The following is a 25,744-nucleotide window of genomic DNA, read 5'->3' on the forward strand; positions in this document are numbered from 1 at the left end:
AGAGAATGCCAAGAGTGTGCAAAGCAGTAATCAAAGCAAAAGGTGGCTACTTTGAAGGGCCTAGAATATAAGACATATTTTAAGTTGTTTCACACTTTTTTGTTAAGTATTTCATTCCACATGTGTTAATTCATAGTTCTGATGCCTTCAATGTAAATCTACAATTTTCAGTCATGAAAATAAAGAAAACTCTTTGAATAAGAAGGTGTGTCCAAACTTTTGGTCTGTACTGTATAGTCTTACCCATGATTAAGCAATAGAGTTCCATGTGAAATGGTCATCCGGGGTCTTCCTCTGGACTCCAAATCCTGTGAAACTGCACAAGGCACTTTAATAAGTATGTTTTATCTTATTTTCCCACTTTAGTCTCTTTCATTGAAATCTCTGTACCACTTGGTTTCACTATATCTCCTGATACTGCTTTATAGCACCTGGGAACAGGATTCCTTTAGCAGTCACTATATATATATATATATATATATATATATATATGCTTATATATTTTTTTCTAATGCATTTATCACCTTTTTGTGCGGTTCCACACATTACTCCACCACATCCTTGATTTTTTTATATTATATATTTTTTTATTTTTGTACATGTTTATGACTTACATTATACACTATATGTTTTTCTGATTTAAAAATAAAAAATGATATTTTTTATACATAAGGCACTCTTTTTTCTCTGTTTTTGTATTTATCCTTGAGTGTTATCACGTGATGGCCATCCCTGGGTAACATTTATTACCTTTTGGCCATTTATCTCTGCGATTTATCTATGGATTTTTTGGTTCTAAGCATATATATGGTGCTGTGCTTATGTAATAATCAAGGGAATGCAATGCTAGTTAGCAGTGTTGAGAGAGGATGCCACTGATTTAATATTGATCCATTGGTGTTTAATGTCTATTTTACATAAGTGGTTTCTTAGTTTTTAATGTACTGTATATTGTTTACCATATATGATTGATGCCTGTTGGCCTATGTGGCACAAAGAGGTATTTCAGCATTTGATTGATGTTCAAATTTAATGTAATGGTAGCTTGTGGTATGGAGACAGTCACCATATGACTTACGTTTATTGCAGCTTTTCATGTTTTTTTTTTAAGAATGAATATTTGCACCCAAGAGTATTTAAAGGGCTTGTCCACTTCAAAAGAAAATGGCCGGTATTGAAATAAACCTCCTGCCACTCCCATTCCTTCAGGATCCCAGACTCCAGTTAGTATCTACTGCTTGCTGCAGCAATAAAGTCCTTACACAAGTCATCATTTCTAGAGCTGGGCAAACAGAAACTATGCTTACCGAATAATGAGTAGTATTCCAGTATTTATCACGGCAAGAAAAATGGTCATGTTCTGCATTGACTTGTATTGCGATCGTTATTTGTAACGAATACCGGAATAGTCCTTTGGGATTCATTACAATTAATCGAACATGAATAGTTACTATTCACTTATCACTAATCATTACCTCTACATCAAGAGTGACCAAGCAATAGAGACCAGAGGGCAACCAGGAAAGGATCAGAACAGGGAAGCAATTGGACCATTAAGTTATTACTTAATTTTTTCACGCTATTCTGACAATTTTGTAAAAAAAAAATTGTCCAAAGTGGACAAATCCTTTAAATACTTAAGGCAATTTTATTCCAGCCTACTCATAATCTAAAAATATCTTCTACTTCTCTGAGGAATCAGTCATAGGAACAAACTTGGTTATGAAACTTATATATGGCACCTAAAAAGTCCTTGTTCCTCATGCTGTAGATAAACGGGTTCAACATTGGAGTTACTGTGGTGTACAGAAGAGAAATAATCTTATCCATGGTATGATATTGTGTGGAGTGTGGTCTGACATACATAATCATAATGGTTCCATAGTAGACAGTTACAACAAGGAGGTGGGAGGCGCATGTGGAGAACACCTTGTATCTTCCTTTTATAGAATGGATTTTCAAGATAGTGGTCACGATATGGATATATGAAATCACAGTCAGAAAGAAAGAAGACATGACAATGATGGCAGCTGAAATATATATTATTATCTCATTGACTCGAGTGTCTACACAAGACATTAAGAGGAATGGAGGTATCTCACAGAAGAAATGATTGACATAGTTGGATCCACAGAATGGAAGGTTCAAGGTAGGAAGGACAAGTATGCAGGAGTTTATAAAGCCTACAGTCCATGACATTGCAACTAAATAAATGCACAACCTAATATTCATAATGGATTTATAATGCAATGGCCTGCAAATGGCCACAAATCTGTCATAAGCCATGACAGCAAGTAGAAGGCTCTCTGCTGCTCCTAGGACCATATGGATGTACATCTGGAAAGCGCATTGGAAAAATGAGATACTTTTGTCTGTAGACAGGGTATTTATGAGTATTTTTGGAACTACAGTGCATGAGAAACTAATGTCGATAATAGAGAGGTTACTGAGGAAGAAGTACATGGGAGTATGCAACATTGGGACCACCGTCACCACAAGAATCAGCAGACTGTTTCCAGATAATGTTATCAGATACATCACTAAAAGGCCAAAAACATAGACAATCTGGAGCTGAGGGTCATCGGACAAGCCAAGTAAAATGAAATGGATTGAAGAAGTTTGGTTTGTGTGTTCCATATATATAGAAGTTGTCCAATTTATGTTATACTTTTTGTTAATAAGGTCACACAAAAATAAGCAAACTTGAAACTGTTGTACTGTTTGGAGCCCAAGAAATTACCTGAAATTTGCTGGACAATTTAATATGAAGTGTTCATCAGCTCCACCACAAGACAAATAAAGTAACGCAATTGTGAACTTTGAAATCAATGCGAAATCCATGTTGGGTCCTCCAAAGAGGAAGCTGATCCTAAACCAGTTAACTTCTGTAGAATGTCCTAAAAATACATTTTATGATGGGTTTCAAATATCAGAAAACTTTTAAACTTAACACTTAATGTACATTTTAGGAAAATCAGAAGCAATTGCCTAAACTTTGCCCCTTTTTGTCATCTTCCAGGTCCCATAACCTTGTGGGGTCCATACGTAAGTATAAAATTTTGAGTCAAATAAGTTAGATAACTTTGAAAGTAAAATACATTACTTTCATAAAGTACTTTTTAGAATGCAAATCCCTAAAAAAAAGATTTGCATAGAAATTGAGCAGGCAGCTTTGTTGGATAGTTTCCAAGATGAAACCAGCAGAAGTATAATTGCAGATCTGATATGTTTGAAGGATGTTTAAAGCTTAAAATACAAATTTCTTTATGAAAAACATCATTGGGGGGAATTAGAGAAAAGGGACTCAATTCTAAATTAATAGAATTTGCTATGAATTTACAACACAAAAGTCCCCAAATGTTTAGATTTGTCTTTCAGCAGCCATTTTGCATGGGATCACTTTTTCTCAGCCCTTACCATATCTGTCCTGCTGCAACTACTTTTTGGACTTCTCCTTGCCCCTTTGGTCAATGTTGAGCGTCACACCCCTTGTAACCACATGAGTCACCAGTTATGCCCACCATAGGACCGGAGGGAGAAAAGGATGAGAATCTTTTTGGAAAAATGAAGAGGATTGGAGAGGGTGGAACAGCAATTAGTAGAACCATGCAGTTTATTTTTTAGCACATTCCTGCAGATTTGAGTCTCACGAAATGTGTTTGATGCCAATCAAATCTGATCCCTAAATGGAACAAATCTGCCTGAATAAATTTTGAAGAGATTTACTCAATTCAATCAGTGTATACGTAAGAAAAAGTACCAGAATTGTTCAATTGTCAAAATGGAATAAATCTGGGAACAGATTTCTGATAATGTGTCATACAAAATAAAATACTATTCACATTCGACAATGACTTACCAGGACAAAAAATTAATACTGGCACTTAGACATTTTATAGAAGCCAAAATGGAAATAATATAAAATATGGTGAATTATGGAGAAAAATGGAAATATAGTGAAGATTTCTGATTTTAGACCTATTTGTGTGAATTTTGTGTGTCAGGATTTATTTTCTATAAAGACATACATTTTGGATAGCCAACAGTATATAAGGAAATTTTATAAGAATTAGATAATGGAGGGATTAAATCTGGTGGGTTGGAATAGGAATTTACCCTAGGAAATAGCTATGGGTTTTAGCTACAAATGTATGCTTTGGAAGGGCAAAGTAGAGATCTATGAATGAAAAATAGATAAGAAAAGTAAAATTTTTGCAGAAATTAAAAAGAATGATGATCTGCTGTATAATGTAATTTTAAAAGAAACAAGATAGGCTGGCCAATAAACCTTTTAAAAGTAAATAGTGAAAAAATGTAGGGAAACTAAATGGAGAACATTGTCCACGATTTGGGGAAATTAACCTATATTTTCTAAACCTTGGATATAGAATTTCCGAAATGTTTATAATTTAAAAAATTCAAGAAGTCTGGAAAAGGGTTAAAAAAAACTCCCCAAAATCTCACCTAACCACTCAACTGTATTGTAGATTTAACCCCACCCATCCAATCATCTGTTCAGTTTCCTTTTTCACTGCACATTACGATCACTCCATATGTCATGACTAGAGTTGAGCGCGGTTCGAGGTTCTCCAGTTCTAGGCTCGAGTGATTTTGGGGCCTGTTCTAGATCGAACTAGAACTCGAGCTTTTTGCAAAAGCTCTATAGTTCTAGAAACGTTCGAGAATGGTTCTAGCAGCAAAAAAACAGCTAATTCCTAGCTGGCTTTCCACTGTAATAGTGTAAGTCACTCTGTGACTCACACTATTATGAAATTTCAGTGTATAGTGTGCGGGAACAGCGCCTTCAGATCACTGCTGCATGGATAATGGCGATCGCCATTTTTTTTTTTCTTGTCTTCCTTCCCTAAGCGCGCGTGTGTAGTGGGGAGGGCCATTATGTCAGCCAATCCCAGACACACACACAGCTAAGTGGACTTTTAGCCAGAGAAGCAACGGCATGTGTGATAGGATGTCCATGTCACATGTCCCTGCATTATAAAACCGGACATTTTCCTCCAGCACGCCATTATCTGCCTTCTGCGTCCTTGGTGTCAGACATCACTGGCGCAGCTCCGTCCTGAGTCCTATCGCCGATACTGCTGTATGCGCTCCATACACAGCGCTGGACAGCTTAGGGATAGCACTTTCTATCAGTCCTTTTAAGGGCTCGTACCGGCAGGGTCAGAGCCATAGGTGACAGGTCCTGAAAACAGAGACAGCGTCTGTGTAGCTAAGGTCAGGGATTTCCTCGCTGCATTTCCCCATTAGGAGGGAATAGAAAGACAGGCTTCCTTTCCTCTACCCAGAGACCCACAATCCTGGCACTGTACCCTCCTGTCCTCTGCACACTCCAACTCATTACAACTAAGCCATTATACTAGCAAACACTGAGTGTACCTAGTGGCATCCTAAACGTGGCTGTTGGACTTCTGTATAGTCCCAGTAGTGCACAGATATTTGCAGCACGTCTGCCTGCATTGCACACTCAAACTCATTATAACTAAGCCATTATACTAGCAAACACTGAGTGTACCTAGTGGCATCCTAAACGTGGCTGTTGGACTTCTGTATAGTCCCAGTAGTGCACAGATATTTGCAGCACGTCTGCCTGCATTGCGCACTCAAACTCATTATAACTAAGCCATTATACTAGCAAACACTGAGTGTACCTAGTGGCATCTTAAACGTGGCTGTTGGACGTCTGTATAGTCCCAGTAGTGCACAGATATTTGCAGCACGTCTGCCTGCATTGCACACTCAAACTGATAGTTACTAAGCCATTATACTAGCAAACACTCAGTGTACCTAGTGGCATCTTAAACGTGGCTGTTGGTCTTCTGTATAGTCCCAGTAGTGCACAGATATTTGCAGCACCTCTGCCTGCTTTGCACACTCAAACTGATAGTTACTAAGCCATTATACTAGCAAACACTGAGTATACCTAGTGGCATCCTAAACGTGGCTGTTGGACTTCTGTATAGTCCCAGTAGTGCACAGATATTTGCAGCACGTCTGCCTGCATTGCACACTCAAACTGATAGTTACTAAGCCATTATACTAGCAAACACTGAGTGTACCTAGTGGCATCCTAAACGTGGCTGTTGGACTTCTGTATAGTCCCAGTAGTGCACAGATATTTGCAGCACGTCTGCCTGCATTGCACACTCAAACTGATAGTTACTAAGCCATTACACTAGCAAACATTGAGTGAACTTAGTGTCATCCTAAACGTGGCTGTTGGACTTCTGTATAGTCCCAGTAGTGCACAGATATTTGCAGCACGTCTGCCTGCATTGCACACTCAAACTGATAGTTACTAAGCCATTATACTAGCAAACACTGAGTGAACTTAGTGTCATCCTAAACGTGGCTGTTGGACTTCTGTATAGTCCCAGTAGTGCAAAGATATTTGCAGCACGTCTGCCTGCATTGCACACTCAAACTGATAGTTACTAAGCCATTATACTAGCAATTTATGCTGCCAGTTTAAGGGCCGTAGTTGCATTGTCAGGGATATTTATTCTTTATTATTCTGCTGTTAATAAAGCTAGACCACCGCTGCAATCTACACCACCTCTCAATTTTTACTACCACGTTTTCAGTGCACAATCTTGTCGCAATCAACATGAGTGGCAAAATGACAGATGCTGGTGGAAAGGGGAAGAGGCGTGGTGGAAAAGGAAAAAAAGGGTTTGTCCGTGGGGAAGGTGGAAAAGCTCCATTATCATCTGCTGAAGATAGACCATCTACCAGCAAAAGTAAGATGTCTACTACTTACCGTGGACAATCCGATGTGCTCCCTTTTTTACGGACACGAACAACAGGAACAAAGGTAGATGATGGCCAAAAAAGGAAAATGCTTGAATGGATCTCAATTGGTCCAACAAGTGCCCTCTCAGCCACTTCAAGTACCGCATCCAAAAAACACCAGTCCTCTGAGTTGTCATCCTAATCAAACTTGCTTTCTCCCAGCTCTGAAGTCTCCATCAGCCCTGCACAGTATGGTGGAACTGAGATGGCTGAGTCTGCAGAGCTGTTCAGTCACACTATAGCCTGGGAATCAGAAGTCTGCTCCCAAGCTACAGTGAGTACAGAACAGGAAATGGTCTGCAGTGATGCCCAGAACCTTTGTGACTCTGATTCAGGCCGTGAGGACCAAGTTTCTGAGCATAATGTTGACCCTTTGTCACAAACTGTAACACCTGTGGTTATAGACAATGCGGAACATACTGATGAAGATGAGACGCAGATACCCGATTGGGATGACAACTTAAATATTCGGTCAGGGCAAGAAGAGGCTCGGTCTGAGGGGGAGGGGAGTGCAAACACAACAATTGATGATGAAGTTCTAGATCCCACCTACTGTCAACCCACAGTCAGACACTCGAGGAGGTCAACAGAGGTGGTGGAGGAGGATGCAACTGATGACGAAGTTACCTTGCGCCTTCCTTGGCAGAGTCGGAGTACTGGTAGCACGTCTACAACTGCATCCTCAGCCACCACTCTGCCTCTGAGCACTAGTCGGGTTGGATCAACAGGTCGCATGCCCTCTAAGCCTTGCCTAGCCTGGTCCTTTTTTGACATAGCAAAAGATCGCCCAAATTATGTGATCTGTAAAATTTGTCATGGTTCTCTTAGTAGAGGTCAAAACCTCAGCAGTTTGACAACTTCTTCCATGAATTGTCACATGAATAAATATCATATGTCCCGGTGGGAAGCTCACCGTGCTGCAATGCGGCCTAGCGGAGCGAACCATCCACCGCCTTCCCCTTCCAGTGCATCCGCGCGCTCTTCATCTTCTAGGACTGTGGGGACAGCTGTCCCACCTGTTTTTCCACGCACAACTTCCACCACTGTAACCGCAACAGGCACTTTGCTTGGTAGGTCGTCAGTTGGTTTGGAAGGGGAAACAAGTGAGTGTGTACAGCTCTCTCAGACATCGATAGCACCAACGTTGGATGAAGGCAACATCATGTCTCCGCCTGCACTTTCCTCACAAACCTGCATTTTTCCAGGGACACCCTACTCAACACCGTCTACACACAGCAGCCAGATCTCTGTCCCTCAGATGTGGTCAAATAAAAGGCCATTTCCTGCGACCCATGACAAAGCTAAGAGGTTGACTCTATCCCTCTGTAAGCTCTTGGCTACCAAAATGCTGCCTTTCCACCTAGTGGACACACAGGATTTTAGAGACCTTATGTCTGTCGCTGTGCCCCAGTACCAGATGCCTAGTCGCCACTACTTCTCTAAGAAAGGTGTGCCCGCGCTACACCAGCATGTCGCACAAAACATCACCGCTTCCTTGAGAAACTCTGTGTGTGATCGGGTGCATTTCACCACCGATACTTGGACCAGTAAGCATGGACAGGGATGTTACATGTCGCTGACTGGGCACTGGGTAACTATGGTGATAGATGGTGAAGGGTCTGCTGCACAAGTCTTGCCGTCCCCACGACTTGTGTGTCAATCCTCTGTCTGTCCATGTTCCGCCACTGCTTCTGCCTCCTCCACCTCATCTGGGTCCTCCACCTCTGCCCCAAGCCTGCCTGGTCAGGCCACCAGTGTTCTCACTGCGCAGAAGGAATCACGCACCCCTCATTACTATGCTGGCAGCAGAGCGCAACGGCATCAGGTGGTCTTTAGCTTGACATGTCTTGGGAATAAGAGTCACACAGCTGAGGAGTTGTGGTCAGCTCTGCGGTCCGAGTTTAATAAATAGTTGTCTCCACTCAACCTGCAGCCTGGTAAGGCCGTGTGCGACAATGCTGCAAACCTGGGTGCGGCCCTTCACCTGGGCAAGGTGACACACGTACCTTGTATGGCTCACGTGTTGAACCTTGTCATCCAGCAATTTTTAACACACTATCCCGGCCTAGATGGCCTTCTGACCAGGGCACGAAAACAGTCTGCTCACTTCCGCCGTTCAAGCGACGCAGCTGAGCGACTTGCATCGCTCCAGAAGTCTTTCGGCCTGCTGGTTCATCGCCTGAAATGCGATGTGCCGACACGCTGGAATTTGACTCTCCACATGTTACAGCGACTGTGGCAGCACCGCCGAGCCCTGGTGCAATATGTCATGACGTATAGCCTGGGCCAACGAGATGCAGAGGTGGGGCAGATCACCCTGATGGAGTGGTCTCAGATCAAGGACCTATGCACCCTTCTGCACAGTTTCGACATGGCGACAAATATGTTTAGCGCTGACAATGCCATTATCAGCATGACAATTCCAGTCATTTACATGCTGGAGCACACGCTAAACACTATTCGGAGTCAGGGGGTGGGACAACAGGAAGGGGAGGAACTACAGGAGGATTCATATGCGCAAGGGACAACAACATCACCAAAGTCCAGACGTTCATCATCACCAATGCAGCAGGCATGGGACCATGGGGGACAGGGATCAACAAGGGCACATAGTAGCAGGCTAAATGTTGAGGAAGGTGCAGGAGAACATGAAGAAATGGAGGACGAACTGTCCATGGACATGGAAGACTCAGCAGCTGAGGGAGACCTTGGTCAAATTTCTGTCGAAAGAGGTTGGGGGGAGATGTCAGAGGAAGAAAGAACGGGTAGCACCTCTATGCCACAAACACAGCGTGGACTTGGTCCGCATGGCTGCGCAAGACACATGAGTGCCTTCTTGTTGCACTACCTCCAACATGACCCTCGTATTGTCAAAATTAGAAGTGATGATGACTACTGGATTGCCACACTATTAGATCCCCGGTACAAGTCCAAATTTTGTGACATAATTCCAGCCATAGAAAGGGACGCACGTATGCAGGAGTATCAGCAGAAGCTGTTACTCGATCTTAGCTCGGCTTTTCCACCAAACAACCGTGCAGGTGCAGGGAGTGATTCTCCCAGTTGTAACTTGACAAACATGGGACGGTCTCGTCATCTTCAACAGTCTACCCATACCAGTAGGACCGTATCTGGTGCTGGTAACAGCAATTTTATGGAATCTTTTCATAATTTTTTTAGACCCTCCTTTGCAAGGCCACCAGAGACAACAAGTCTGACACATAGTCAATGGCTGGAGAGGATGATACAGGAGTATCTCCAAATGAACATCGATGCCATGACTTTGCAAATGGAGCCTTGCTCCTTTTGGGCTTCAAATCTAGAAAAATGGCCAGAGCTCTCCAGTTACGCCTTGGAGATTTTGTCGTGTCCAGCTGCCAGCGTTGTCTCTGAACGTGTCTTCAGTGCTGCTGGGTGTGTGCTGACAGATAAGCGCACGCGTCTGTCCAGTGACAATGTGGACAGACTGACGTTCATCAAAATGAACAAGTCATGCATCCAGAAGGAATTTACTACCCCTGTGTCATCCTGGGGAGAGTAAATGCTTGTGGATTTGGAATGTGCTTGATGCAAATCAAAACATCCTGTTTGCAACTATGGCACAAGTGCTGCCACTGATAAGGTGTCTGTGTGGGGCCCAATTTTTGGAAAAAAAAGGGAGACTCCGCTTGGAGTAACCCTTGCTTGCTGTGTTTTTTAAAAATGATCCAAGATGAACAGAGCTGGGATCAGGAAAGACTTTGCTACCAACCCCGGTGTCATCCTGGGGACGGTTAAGAATAGCGTATTTTTGAATGTGCTTGATGCAAATCTAGCTGTGAAGTGTACAACTAGGGCACAAGTGCTGCCACTGAATGGGTGAGTGTGTGGCTCAATTTTTGGAAAAAAGGGAGACTCCGCTTGGAGTCACTTTGCGGTGTTTTACATGATTTTAGAAGGGCGTGCCATGCCTATATCTGTGTGTCCTCCTCTTTTTCCTTGTCCAGCTCTTTTGTTTTTGCATGAGTATATGTCCTTGTCACTTTCCCATGTGTTTGTGTTGTGTTGTGAGTTGTTTGTCACCTTTTGGACACCTTTGAGGGTGTTTTCTAGGTGTTTTTATGTGTTTGTGATTGCCTGCCATTGTTTCCTATGCAGTTCGAGTTCGGTTCGTCGAACGTTCGACGAGCCGAACTCGAACGGGACCTCCGTTCGGCGAACCGACCTCGAGCCGAACCGCGACCGGTTCGCTCATCTCTAGTCATGACTTTATGACGTGCATCGGGAACTGTATAGACCCTCTGAGAGACCATATGAATTAGTTTAGAAGACCTTATCTGTGGCTTAGACTTTGGAATAGGGAAGTGGTGCTGTCAGTATTCAATTTATTTTTTAACCGATGTTTATTATACTTTGAATATAATACAATCAACGCAAATACAATTTTTAAGTCTGTCAAATTAGAATTTTAGCAGATTCACTCTTCATTAGTATGTAAGTAACAGAGCCAACCTCACAACTGACTAAAGAAAAAAGTGTACCTGCATAGAGAGGGCATTGTGCAGAAAAATTGTATGAAAATATGTAATTTGTTTTAATAGATCTCAAACAAGTACTTTCAATACAATGCATAATAAGGTAAAAAAAATAATATTCCGAAATCCAGCCTCGAAAAACTTGTGTTTCGCCTTTACCATTTCATCTAGGGTTAGTAAGTTTTGAGTTCATCCAGTCTTACTTGGCACTATAATATAAGCATATTTCATTTTATACATTTTATAACTACCTGTGTTTATGTTTTATATTTGGAGTATTTTCAATGTATGGCTTTGTGTTCGGGTAGTTTATCGAAGCTAAGGACTTTAACTGATATATTGATGTCCTATTAAGACGATATGTTTGCATTACAAATGAAAGCAAATCATTTTAATTTAGTTATTTATCATTTTACACATAACAGTCTGATATAATATAGTCTGATTTTTGTTGGTTGAACACATCTTTAAAAAATCTATGATATACTATAAATTAGCCAGTAAGGAACTTACCTGTTTGACATCATTACTTTAAGCTGATATTGTATTACAAGTGTTTGGTTGAATAAAACGTCAAAATTGGATAAAATTAAAATATATTTGACCATAATCTAAATTTCTAGAAAATTAGAAATTTTAAAAATACAGAAATTCTGTATATATTGTTGCTTATTTGCAATTAAGTGAATTTGAAACCTGAAGTTCCCTATATACTAATATCTCTGAATCCAGGTCCCTGGAGTTGTCTAATTTATTTAATTGTTCTGATGTCCCACTAGCTTTGCTAATCATTACTCTTTCCATGTTTTTTAGTTTTGTTCACTTTTAAATGAATAAATTAAAGAAAAAAAAGTAAAAAAGATTTTGCTAAAAGTTTATATTTAATCCTGAGTATTGTCTTTTATATTTTAGTGGTTAAATAATTCAGAATGTTGGTTTCTTTCACCATTTTATTAAGATCTTTAATTTTCTGTATTTGTTAAACTTGACCTGTATGAGCATTTATATTGTTATATTCTAAGCTGCCATTTTAATTGTTTTAGCTTTTTTAGGTCTGATGTGAAGATTTGATATATATTTTTAGGTCAAATTTGTGCAGAAATATGAAAAATTATGAAGGTTTCACAAGCTTAAGTGTTGTGAATACGTTTTCCAGTTTGGAGCTCCCTCTTGTGGTCAGTGCTGGCGGTGCAGTTGATTTGTGGAATGAAATCCACACACCTGTACTGCCAATCAGGGTCAAATTGGGACTATATAACTGAATAGTTTTATTTTGTTACTTGCCGATGCTCAATGGTCTCCTGTGTGTAAAGGACATTCTGTATCAAACCCTGCTCACTACCAGAACTACTCTCAGATAAGTGGTCTTTGTACCTCTGATGTTTGTTTTCCACTTTCTTGTTATTTTTTCTGCTTTGATACTAATGCTTGATTCCTATTTTGTCCGTGTGGAGTTCTTGGTGGAATGGGATCAGTGTCTGTATACTTAGCTCCATGATTTTGCAAGGTATTGTGTTTGTTATGCTTGGTTTTAATTCAGTCCCTCATCTATGTTAGTGTTTTTGGATCCTAGGCTAGGGAACAAACCACTAACTAACTAAACAAGGGCGTTGATCAGGCAACTCCCCAGTGGGAGAGGTCCTTAAGTACCCAGTGCCTCTCAGCAATAGGCTGAGAGGCACTTCCTAGGAATAACGTGGTGACCCTTTAAGAGAAGGGCCGCGCTGTGCACGCATGCCCTAGGAGCACTCCCAGAGGACGTGTGCCGCGTGCATAGGCCCCAGGAGGGGGAAGCAGGGGGAACCACGTTGAGTGTCGCTGGGATGTCGTGTAGCCTGTAGAGAGCTGACCGCAGAGGTGAATGAGCACATGTCCCTGCGGGGAGAGGAGCAAGGGGTGTGGGGACGCCAGCGCTACACTTTTCTGGAAGTTCAGCAGTATGTGTGCTTATGATACATTGCCTCTGTCAGTTGGGACACAGGTCTTAGGGAGCTGCCTGTTGTGAATATATTTTCCAGTTTGGGGCTCCCTCTTGTGGTCAGTGCTGGCGATGCAGTAGATTTGTGGAATGAAAGCCACACACCTGTGGAGGACTGGCAATCAGGGTCAGATTGGGCTATTTAACTGAGTAGTGTTCTCTTGTTACTTGCCGGTGCTCAATGGTCGCCTGTATGTTAAGGACATTCTGTAATCAGCTCTGCTCACTACCAGAACTCCTCTCAGATAAGTGGTCTTTGTACCTCTGCTGTTTGTTTTCCACTTTCTTGTTATTTTTTGAGGTTGTGTGACTTCAGGATTTTTCCATATCAGAAGTGCTGGTATTTATTCTGGGTTTTTATTACAATTGCATACAGTACTCCTTCCTATCCTTTCCTATAAAGATAGTTTGAGCCTCACCTTTGCTGAATCTGTCTTTTCTAGCTTTGTATTGTGTTTTTCTATATCACCGTAGCCTTTACATGTGGGGGGCTATCTATCTATCTTTGTGGACTTCTCCGAGGCAGATTAGCTTTCTTATATCTCTATCTGTGAGAATATTTAGTTCTCCAGCTGTGTCTAGATGACTAGGTCATCGTAGGCTCGTACCATGGCTACTTCTAGTTTATGTATCAGGATTAGGTCTGCAATCCGTTAAGGTTCCAACGACTCTGTTACCATTTGGGATTCCATATTTTTTTATCCTCATCGGTCCCTTAATCATAACACTTAACCACCACTGCACTCATAATTATTAGCGATGGATGAATAATAACTATTCATGATTGATAATGCTTACCAAATAACGAGTACTATTCCTGTATTCATCTCAGCAACAAAAATGATTAGGTTCCCCATTGACTTGCATTAGGTTCATTATTCGTAATGAATACCAGGATAGTATTTTGGGATTCGTTACGAATAGTGCTGAGCGAGTAGTTAACTATTCGTACTCGCTATGCTGTTAGCGAGTACTGTCCACTACTCGCATATTCGTTACGAGTAGCGGGCGCAATGTAAGTCAATGAAAATTACTCGCTAAGTAGCGAGTAACCCGAAAGCCGTACTTTGCGTGCGAGCAGTGAATAGTACTACTTTCAGGTTACTCGCTACTTAGCGAGTATTTCCCATTGATTTACAATACATTGCACCTGCTACTCGTAACGAATATGCAAGTAACGGACAGTACTCGCTAACAGCATAGTGAGTACGAATAGCCAACTACTTGCTCAACACTAGTTACGAATAATCTGAACATGAATAGTTACAATTTGCCCATCACTAATAATTATCGAATAGCCAACTACTTGCTCAACACTAGTTACGAATAATCTGAACATGAATAGTTACAATTTGCCCATCACTAATAATTATCCTTCATTCCTTCCTTCCTCCTTCCTTCCTTCCTTCCTTCCTAAACAATGGATAAAGTTTAAAATTAGCTCATACTATCATTATTATCTATATACTCAGAAAAACAGATTTACAATACAAAAGTAAACCCTAGGCCAGTGATGGCGAACCTATGGCACGCGTGCCACCAGGGGCACGAAGAGCCCATTCTGCTAGAATGCGTGCTGTCGCCTGATCCTGCCGCTTTGATCTGCTGGTGCAGTCGCGCCGGCAGATCAAAGCTGTGTTGAAGCGGAGGAGACATTTCTCCTTGCTCTGACACTCCTCCTCCCCTGGCTGCAGGTGTGTTGCCTAGGATACGGAGGAGCGTCAGCGAGCGTCAACGGCGTAATGAGTTCTTCTGGCCGCGTAGGAACTGAGGACCCAGCGGCGCGCAGCAGGGGAACATGTGCAGGAAGGTGAGTTGTGTGTTGCTTTTTTTTTTTTTATAACTCGTGCGCGGCTGTGCCAAGGTGGGGATGGGGCGCCCAGTGCCAGCGCCAGCATGGGGTGGGGGAGAAACACACATGCCAGTATGGGGGGGAACGCACATGCCAGCATGGGGTGGGGGAGGGGGACCACACACATGCCAGCATGGGGTGGGGGAGGTGGAACACACATGCCAGCATGGGGTGGGGGATAAACACACATGCCAGCATGGGATTGGGAGGGGGAACACACATGCCAGCATGGGGTGGGGGAGAAACACACATGTCAGTATGGGGGGGAAACACACATGCCAGCATGGGGGGGGACGACATGCATGCCAGGATGGGGAACAATGCATGCCAGGATGGGGAACAATGCATGCCAGGATGGGGAAAACATGCATACCAGGATGGGGAAAACATGCATGCCAGGATGGGGAAAACATGCATGCCAGGATGGGGAAACATGCATGCCAGGATGGAGGAAACATGCATGGCAGGATGGGGAAACATGCATGCCAGGATGGGCAAAACATACATGCCAAGATGGAGGAAACATGCATGCCAGGATGGAAGAAACATACATGCCAGGATGGAGGAAACATACATGCCATGTTGGAGGAAACATGCCACGATAGGGTACATTTACCAGGAAGGGGAACATTTACCAGGAAGGTGGACATTTACCAGGATGGGGGTACATTTACCTGGATGGGGGTACATTTACCAGGATTGGGAACATTTACCAGGATGGAGGACATTTACCAGGAATGGGGTACATGCCGGGATGAGGGAACATTTACAAGGATGGGCAATATGTCAGGATGGGGTACATTTACCAGCATGTGGGAACATGCCAGAATGGGGTACATTTACCAGGATGGAGGACATTTACCAGGATGAGGTATATTTACCAGGATGGGGCCATGATGGGGACAAATATATCAGAATGTAGGAAATATATATCAGGATGGGGGACATGTTTACCAAGAAGTGGCCAGGAAGGGGGACATAACTACATAATGAAGGGGAGGGGAGCAACTCGTATGTCTTTATGGGATTTCAAGATGTTCAAACTTTGAAATGTAGATGTGGATTACAGGGTGACATCTGATTGCATTCCAGGCTAAAATCTCTGTCTAATATGCTGCAATTTTTTCCAGAAAGAGCAACTGCTGTGTCTGGAAAGGGCTCAGCTTCAATGTGTGGTAAGCATGCATGAGCGTTATGCCCCGTGCTGAAGAGAAGACGGCAAAGGTAAGGTTACAATCAATTATTTACATAATAGGATTAGTTGGCACTTCGGAAAAAAATTGGGTTTAGGGCTACAGTTTGGGCACTCGGCCTGTAAAAGGTTCACCATGACTGCCCTAGGCCATGTAGTTGCTTAATTAAATAAATACAGAATCTCTCCAATTGCTCAGGATGTAAAAACTAAACACAGTGAATACTGTTTCTCATGGAGGCTCCCATAGGCATTTGCACAGCCTGTCTTTCCTCTTACTGGGTGCATTTTTAGAAAATGTCACCATAATATTTGTATCCTATGGAGCAAAATTTGTCAGCCTCATCTCAGTCGGCTAACTGTTTTTATACAAGAGGTAAGAACTCCGAAACAGTTGTCTCCAAATGAAGATCTTGTACTTTTTGAGAAGACTCTGATTCGGCTTTATTTCCTAAATCATGTGGCAAGGCTCTGACAAAGGTCAGCATTGTCTTTTATATTGGCTCCTGAAGATGAACATATCAATTCATGGGACTCCTATCTATTGGATAGGCCACTGGCCGTTGGACGGGAGGCTCAAAAATCTCTTACCTTCTCAGATCTACAGGAAAGCTTTACACTGAAATGATGACATAGTGCCAATCAAAAGCCACAAGGAGATCCCAGAAGATAAGAGGTTTGAAAGTCTTCCATCCAGTGACCCAAGATTACTGACTTGAATAATGGACCGGAATTCTTGCGAATTGATCTGCACAAGTCTAAGTGCTACCACCAATAGGTGAAAGTAGAGACACTGTTTTCTTCATCTGTGAAAGGACTATTTGTATTGAAGTAGTAGTCACGCCAAGTTTAAATTTCTGGGAATTAAACAGCAGTGGCTGGTATATTGAAAGAAATACACATGAAGACAATTGATGACACTCAGATCTACCTCTCTGGTCCAGATGTCACATCTCTGCTGTCCAGAATCCCAGTGTTTCTATCGGCCATATCCTCCTTCTTCTCCTCTCGCTTCCTAAAGCTCAATGTGGTTAAAACTGATTTAATCATATTTCCTCCATTTGACCTACACTCTCTACCTGATCTATCTATTACAATAAATAACATCATGCTCTCCCCAGTATCCAAAGTTCGGTGCCTTGGAGTGACCCTCGACTCTGCCTTTCCTTCACACCACACATCCAATCCCTCACCACCTTCTGCCTTCTTCAACTCAAAAATATTTCCAGAATCCGTCCTTTCCTCAATTCCCAATCTACAAAAATGCTAGTGCATGCCATCATAATCTCCCGCCTGGATTACTGGGATGATGTACTAAGTAATAAAAGTACACAAAGCAAATGGGAGACTTTTATGAGCATCCTGAATAGGGCTTGTGCAGAAAATATACCCTATGGGAACAAACATGCTAGAAATAGGAGGAAACCCCTATGGCTAAATAGAGCTGTAAGGGAAGCAATAAAAGAAAAACAGAAAGCCTTAAAATAATTAAAGAGGGTAGGTAGTGATGAGGCATTATATAATTATAGAAAATTAAATAAAATATGTAAAAAGCAAATTAAGTTAGCTAAGTTTGAGACAGAGAGACTCATTGCGAGAGAAAGTAAAAATAATCCTAAAATATTCTTTAACTACATAAACAGTAAAAAACTGAAAAGTGATAGTGTTGGCCCCCTTAAAAATAGTCTTGGTGAAATGGTGGAAGGGGATGAGGGTAAAGCCAACCTGCTGAATTACTTTTTTTCTACGGTTTTTATACAAGAAAATGCCATGGCAGATGACATGACCAGTGATACCATAAATTCACCCTTGAATATTACCTGCTTAACCCAGCAGGAAGTACGCCGCCGCCTCGAAATCACTAAGGTTGACAAATCTCCGGGCCCGGCTGGCATACACCCCAGAGTACTACAGGAATTGAGTTCTGTGATAGATAGACCATTATTTTTAATCTTCTCAGATTCCTTAATAACAGGGTCGGTACCGCAGGACTGGCGCATAGCAAATGTGGTGCCAATATTCAAAAAGGGGACAAAAACTGAGCCGGGAAATTATAGGCCGGTAAGTTTAACCTCTACGGTTGGTAAAATCCTTGAGGGGTTCTTGAGAGATGCTATACTGGAGTATCTCAAGAAAAATAACCTTATGACAGAGTATCAACATGGGTTTATGAGGGATCGATCCTGTCAAACTAATTTGATCAGCTTCTATGAAGAGGTAAGTTCAAGCCTGGACCAGGGAAATGCAGTGGATGTTGTGTATATGGACTTTTCAAAAGCTTTTGATACGGTGCCACACAAAAGGTTGGTACATAAAATGAGAATAATGGGGATAGGGGAAAATATGTGTAACTGGGTTAAAAACTGGCTCAGTGATAGGAAACAAAGGGTGGTTATTAATGGTACGTACTCGGACTGGGTCTCAGTTCATAGTGGGGTACCACAGGGGTCAGTATTGGGCCCGCTTCTTTTCAACATATTTATAAATAACCTTGTTGGGGGCATGCGGAGTAGAATTTCAATATTTGCAGATGATACTAAACTCTGCAGGGTAATCAATACAGAGGAGGATAATTTTATATTACAGGGAGATTTATGTAAATTGGAGGATTGGGCTGAGAAGTGGCAATTGAAGTTTAATGTAGATAAATGTAAGGTCATGCACTTGGGTAGAGGAAATAACATTTATGATTATGTACTTAATTGTAGAACACTGGGTAAAACAGACACAGAAAAAGACTTGGGTGTATGGGTGGATGGTAAACTTCACTTTAGTGGACAGTGTCAGGCAACTGCTGCCAGGGCTAATAAAATAATGGGATGTATTAAAAGAGGTATAAGTGTTCATGAAAAAAATATAGTTCTACCTCTGTACAAGTCACTAGTGCGACCGCACTTAGAATACTGTGTACAATTCTGGTCACCGATATATAAGAAGGACATAGCTGAACTGGAGAGGGTGCAGAGAAGAGCCACCAAGATTATTAGAGGAATGGGTGGGCTGCAATACCAAGACAGGTTATTAAACTTGGGGTTATTTAGTTTGGAAAAATGAAGGCTTAGGGGGGATCTAATCACAATGTATAAATATATGAGGGGACAGTACAGAGACCTTTCCAAAGATCTTTTTACACCTAGGCCTGCGACTGGAACACGGGGGCATCCGCTACGTCTTGAGGAAAGAAGGTTTAATCATAATCACAGACGAGGATTCTTTACTGTACGAGCAGTGAGACTATGGAACTCTCTGCCGCATGATGTTGTAATGAGTGATTCACTACTAACATTTAAGCAGAGCCTGGATGCCTTTCTTGAAAAATGTAATATTACCAGTTATGTATATTAGATTTTATGACAGGGTATTGATCCAGGGAACTAGTCTGATTGCCGGATGTGGAGTCAGGAAGGAACTTTTTTCCCCATTGGAACTTGTTTGCCACATTGGGTTTTTTTTGCCTTCCTCTGGATCAACATGTTAGGCTACGGGTTGAACTAGATGGACTTAGAGTCTCCCTTCCCTTAAAAACTATGATACTATGATACTATGATGATACTGCAACATCCTCCTCTGTGGCCTCCCTGCTAACTAACTTGCCTCTCTCCAGTCCATCCTTAATTCTGCTGCCCGACTGATCCACCTCTCTCCTCAATACCACCCCACTTCTCCCCTCTGCAAATCCCTCCATTGGTTCCCAATCTTCCACCGTATCCAATTCAAACTACTAACACTGACCTACAAAGCCGTCCATAATCTGTCTCCTCCTTATATCTCTGAACTAATCTCCCGCTACACGCCAAAATGTAATCTCCGGTCCTCCCAAGATCTCCTTCTCTCCTCCTCTCTCATTCGCTCCTCATGCAACCGCCTCCAAGACTTCCCCCGAGCATCCCCTGACCTCTGGAATTCGCTGCCTCAACACGTCAGATTATCTGCTACACTTGCAAGCTTCAAACGGAACTTGAAAACTTATCTGTTCAGGAATGCCTATAATCTTCAATGACCTCACTGCTCCACCATCACCCCAGCTACTGCCTCACCACCGTGCGGAGCCGCCGCTGCCTCACCACTGTGCAGATACACCGCCCAATCAACACCCCACCTATTGTCTCCTCCGCAAAATCCTACAGAATGTAAGCTCGCAAGGGCAGGGTCCTCTTCCCTCTGTACCAGTTTGTCTATTGTAACTTGGATATGTATTCTGTATGTAACCCTTTTCATGTACAGTACCATGGAATTAATGGTGCTCTATAAATAAATATTATTATTATTATTATTAATAATAATAATAATAATAATAATAATAATATGCTCATCTAATATATATATGAATGTGTGTGTGTATGTGTGTGTGTGTATGTGTGTGTGTGTGTGTGTGTGTATGTCCGGGATTGGCATCCGCACCGTCGCAGCTACAGCCACAAACTTTTGCACACTCACACGTATGGACCCCAAGAGCATCATAGGCTATGTTTCGAGGGGATATTTTAACCCCACACGTTACAGTTATTTGCCAAAAAACCTGCCTCCATTAAAGCGAATGGAGCTGGGAGCCACAGTGCAGCCAGAACATCAGAAGAATGCGCAGCCACGCCCTTATATGGAATGTTGGTGTGTCACAATGCAGCCAGGGAAAGAGACATACACAGACAGGGAAAGAGGCAGACACAGACAGAGTAAGAAACAGACATAGACAGGGTAAGAGACAGACACAAAGAGACAGACTGACAGGAAAAGAGACAGACAGGGAAAGAGAGGGAAAGAGAGACAGGGAAAGACAGGGAAAGTGACAGACAGGGAAAGTGACAGGGAAAGTGACAGACAGGGAAGCATGTAAAGTACCCTTTAGTGTGACAGTACCTTTAGTCAACACCACTAAGCTCTAAAGAACAGACAGGGAAATACACACAGGGGAAAGTCAACAAATAGCTTATCTCCAGATGACTCAGAGGAACTGCAACAACAACAAAGTTTTTCCAGATGAGTACAAGATCACTGCTTGAAGACTTATTAAGGGTGTTAGACATATCACCAGCACAGAGTAAAGGTCCAGTCACACTAAGCAACTTACCAGCGATCCCAACAATGATAGGGATCGCTGGTAAGTTGCTAGGAGGTTGCTGGTGAGATGTCACACTGCGACGCTCCAGCGATCCCACCAGCAACCTGACCTGGCAGGGATCGCTGGAGCGTCGCTACACGAGTTGCTGGTGAGCTCACCAGCAACCAGTGACCAGCCACACGTGCAGAGAGCAGGGAGCAGCGCACACTGAGCGCTGGCTCCTTGCTCTCCTAGTTACAGCACACATCGGGTTAATTACCCAATGTGTGCTGCAGCTACATGTGCACAGAGCAGGGAGCAGCGCACACTGCTTAGCGCTGGCTCCTTGCTCTCCTAGCTGCAGCACACATCGGGTTAATTAACCCGATGTGTCCTGCAGCTACATGTGCACAGAGCAGGAGCCGGCACTGACAGTGAGAGCGGCGGAGGCTGGTAACAAAGGTAAATATCGGGTAACCAAGGACAGGGCTTCTTGGTTACCCGATGTTTACTGTGGTTACCAGCCTCCGCAGTAGCCGGCTCCTGCTGCCTGCACATTTAGTTGTTGCTGTCTCGCTGTCACACACAGCGATCTGTGCTTCACAGCGGGACAGCAACAACTAAAAAATGGCCCAGGACATTCAGCAACAACCAACGACCTCACAGCAGGGGCCAGGTTGTTGCTGGATGTCACACACAGCAACATCGCTAGCAACGTCACAAAAGTTGTTCGTTAGCAGCGATGTTGCTAGCGATGTTGCTTAGTGTGACGGGGCCTTAAGAGAGGAATGAGGGTATTTAAAGACACAAAGGAAAGTGCTGAAGTTACCAGCTGAGAAGGTGAAGAAATCCAAACAGTCCTAAAGAAAAAGGGATAAGCCCCAAACAGGGAAAAAGAGAAAATCAGAGAGCTTCTTGTGTAGCTAAATGCTTCAACCTTTTACAGCTGGAAACTACAGGACTGTCTGACATGTGTGACACACCCATGACAAATCATTTCTTCTGGTTTGGATACTTATCATCAGCCATTCTGGCATCCTTACATTGGGTTATTTTGTGGCAGTTCCAATGCAACTCCTTCCACTGTATAGTACTGATAACTAAATGCTATCAAGGGAGGTTGAGCCAGTGACCCAAATCAGTGTGCCTCATCATCACATCCACCTCTCTAGAACTTGGCAGTCTCCTTCAAGAATCCTATTGTCTCCTGTTTGTCCTTAACATCAGAACACTCTTTACCCGACTTCCATAAATCAAAGCATCTTGGACCTTTGGAAAGCATTAATTTACCATGGAAGGCTTTCTCTCAAAGATCACTTGCACTTAACTCCTTATACTTGTCCCTCTGTTTGTCCATTGCCTCTGTGTGAACCCACCAGTGCTTCAGTTCTAAAATGTACAAGGCTCTCATAGTCCTGTTGTTCCCAAACCATATTCATTTTGCGAAAGACTCTGCAAATTTGTTGGAACCTATATAACTGAATTTGTCTCCTCCCTGGCTATTCACTATCATTTTCTAATATTAAAAAGCTTTTTATACCCCCTTTTTTGTCTTTGAGAATATTAAACCAATATAAAATCTTTTTATCTTTGATAAATTTGATTGCTTCTTGATTTCTTCGAAGCCATAGTCTGTTTTAATTGACTTACTGCTTACAATGACAAATGGAATTCACAAACAAAAGAAAATAGTTTCATTAATAGTTAACATGAAATATTGTGGGGCCTCAAATTTATTCTTGAGATTATGGACTCCACGTAACAATCAGCCAGAAATAGTTCAATTAGCAACCATAAAGAGCCCTTACGTTCTTATTTGACCATAAGCATCTAAAAATCCACACATGGATACAAATACATAGGACACACTCTTTCAATAAGGAAAAATAATAACGTAGTGTCTCAAAACTTATTTAATATTGTTAGGAAGAACTCTCAAGTAGAGATGAGCCAACCACTTTGAAGCAAATTGAATTCAACTGGAATTTCCTAAAAAAAAAAATCTGATTCATGCAAATTCAAATTTTGTGGATTTAAACTACCAAAAATCTAAGAAAATTTAATTGGATTCAAAAAGGGATGGTAAGAGGTTGCTAAAAATATCAATACTCCCCTTACCTACTTGCTCATTCCAGTCTGGTTCCCATTCACATGCTTCCGGTCACCACTCCACAGATCCTGTTGAGTCTTCTGTGCCTCTGTCATCATCTAGGCTACATGACATCATGCCCTATGTAATTCACAACATTGTGTAGGCTATAATAATAAATAATAATAATCTTTATTTCTATAGTGCCAACATATTCCGCAGCGCTTTACAATTCAGGAGGATCATATACAAACAAGTAACAATTATAGAAAATACAATATTGATAGGGAAAAAAGACAACCCTGCTCGTGAGAGCTGACAATCTACAATGAGATGAGGGGAGCAAGGTACAAGTGCTTATTTACAATGAAAATCCAGCCATCTCAAGGAAATGGCGGATAGATAATGGCTTCCTGGACCAGTTGGACAGAACCTTGAGATGCATTTGGGTGCCATCGAATTTGACGCGGAGTTATGTTCTGAGAAGTTGTGGAGGGACTATGTGAAATTTATTCGGCTAGGGAGTGTGATGGGCCACCCTAAAAAGATGCGTTTTTAGGGTGCGTCTAAAGCTGAGTAAGTTGTGATTCATCCTAACTTCTTGGGGTAGAGCATTCCAGAGGATTGGTGAAACTCGGAAGAAGTCTTGGATCCGGGAGTGGGAGGTTTGAATTAGTGTGGATGTTAGTCGAAAGTCATTTGCAGAGCGTAGAGAACGTGTGGGGTGATAGACAGAGACGAGGGCGGAGATGTAGGGGGGTGCCGCACTATGGAGAGATTTCTGGGTGAGAACAAGCAGTTTGAATTGGATCCTGTGATATATGGGCAGCCAGTGCAAAGACTGGCACAGAGCAGAGGCATCTGAGTAGCGGCTAGCCAGATAGGCTATGATGTCATGACACCGCTAGGCCTAATCGGTAATAGAAGTGCTGAATACTAACACAACCTTTAGCATGATGACTAACAGCCTGTGAATTAAAATCAGTCGGAACGTGCAAACGGGGAGTTGTGTGGACAAGATGTGGGCAGGGAAGAGGCGGGTATTTTCTTTATTTTTTTTTCACCCTTGATTTGTTATACTCTTAGGTCTTGAGCTATTTCAGAACATAATAAGATACATTTAATTAATGTTGAATAAATTAGACGCAAATCAATTTTCATGGTCAAATTCAAGTGAACTGCTAAATTCGAATTTTGGAAAATGTGCTCATTACTACTTAGCATGCTTATAGAATTTTTATCTACCATTATTGGGTTCTACTCGAGGTGTCTTATTAGTCTTTATACTTTATACAAGTTAACCCCTTTTTGAACTTAAAGTTAAACTTAGTTACGACGATCAAGACATAAAAGTTTAATTAGATTGTTAATGGAGCCTTTGAAGTCCTTGTTCCTTATGCTGTAGATGAACGGGTTTAGCATCGGAGTCACTGTAGTGTAGAGAAGAGAAACTATTTTATCTGTTTTTTCATAGTACGTAGAGTAGGGTCGCAAATATATAAACATGATGGTCCCATAGTAAAGGGTTACGACAGTGAGGTGAGATGCACATGTGGAGAACACCTTGTAACTTTCGGTCAAAGAATGGATTTTCAAAATAGTTGCTACGATATGAACATAGGAAATTAATATAAAAAAGAATAAAGACATCACAATGGTCCCGGCTGAGATGTATAGTAATGCTTCATTGAGCCGAATGTCCGTGCAAGATATCTGAAGAAGAGGAGGTATCTCGCAGAAAAAATGGTTGATATGATTGGATTTACAAAATGTTAGGTTCAAGGTGGGCAGAACAAGTATTAAGGCATTCATGAACCCAATGCTCCATGAGATGGCAACTAGGCAAATACAAAGCCTATAATTCATGATGGTATTATAATGCAGTGGTCTGCAAATGGCTACAAATCTATCATAAGACATGATGGCAAGTAACAGGCTCTCCGTTGCACCAAGAACCAAATGGATGTACATCTGAATGGTGCATTCGTGAAATGAGATACTTTTATCAGTAGACAGGGTGTTCACTAATATTTTTGGAACTATTGTACATGAGAAGCTAATGTCGATAACCGAGAGGTTACTGAGGAAGAAGTACATGGGAGTATGTAATGTTGGGGTCATTATCACAACAATGATAAGTAGAATATTTCCCAATACTGTGATCATATACATCAATAAAAACACAAAGAAACAGATAAACTGGAGGTGAGGGAGGTTTGATAAACCAAGGAGGATAAAGCGGACGGGAGAGGTTTGATTTAGATGATCCAT

General features: G+C 42.0%; 2 protein-coding genes across 2 annotated transcripts; both read right to left on the reverse strand.

The window, feature by feature from the left end:
- Nucleotides 1–1,698: 1,698 nt before the first annotated feature.
- On the reverse strand, nt 1,699–2,637 carry LOC142257585 (olfactory receptor 5B21-like). The gene has a single exon (XM_075329723.1). It carries the CDS (start codon nt 2,635–2,637, stop codon nt 1,699–1,701), a length of 939 nt encoding a protein of 312 aa, XP_075185838.1.
- Nucleotides 2,638–2,825: 188 nt separating this feature from the next.
- LOC142257587 (olfactory receptor 1f45-like) lies at nt 2,826–25,744 on the reverse strand. Its single transcript, XM_075329724.1, has 3 exons — nt 24,820–25,744; nt 18,908–18,960; nt 2,826–2,897 (listed from the first exon to the last, which is right to left on the reverse strand). Exons 1-3 carry the CDS (start codon nt 25,742–25,744, stop codon nt 2,826–2,828), a joined length of 1,050 nt encoding a protein of 349 aa, XP_075185839.1.

The sequence above is a fragment of the Anomaloglossus baeobatrachus genome, chromosome 12 (assembly GCF_048569485.1).
Source record: "Anomaloglossus baeobatrachus isolate aAnoBae1 chromosome 12, aAnoBae1.hap1, whole genome shotgun sequence".
Lineage (NCBI taxonomy): Eukaryota > Metazoa > Chordata > Amphibia > Anura > Aromobatidae > Anomaloglossus > Anomaloglossus baeobatrachus.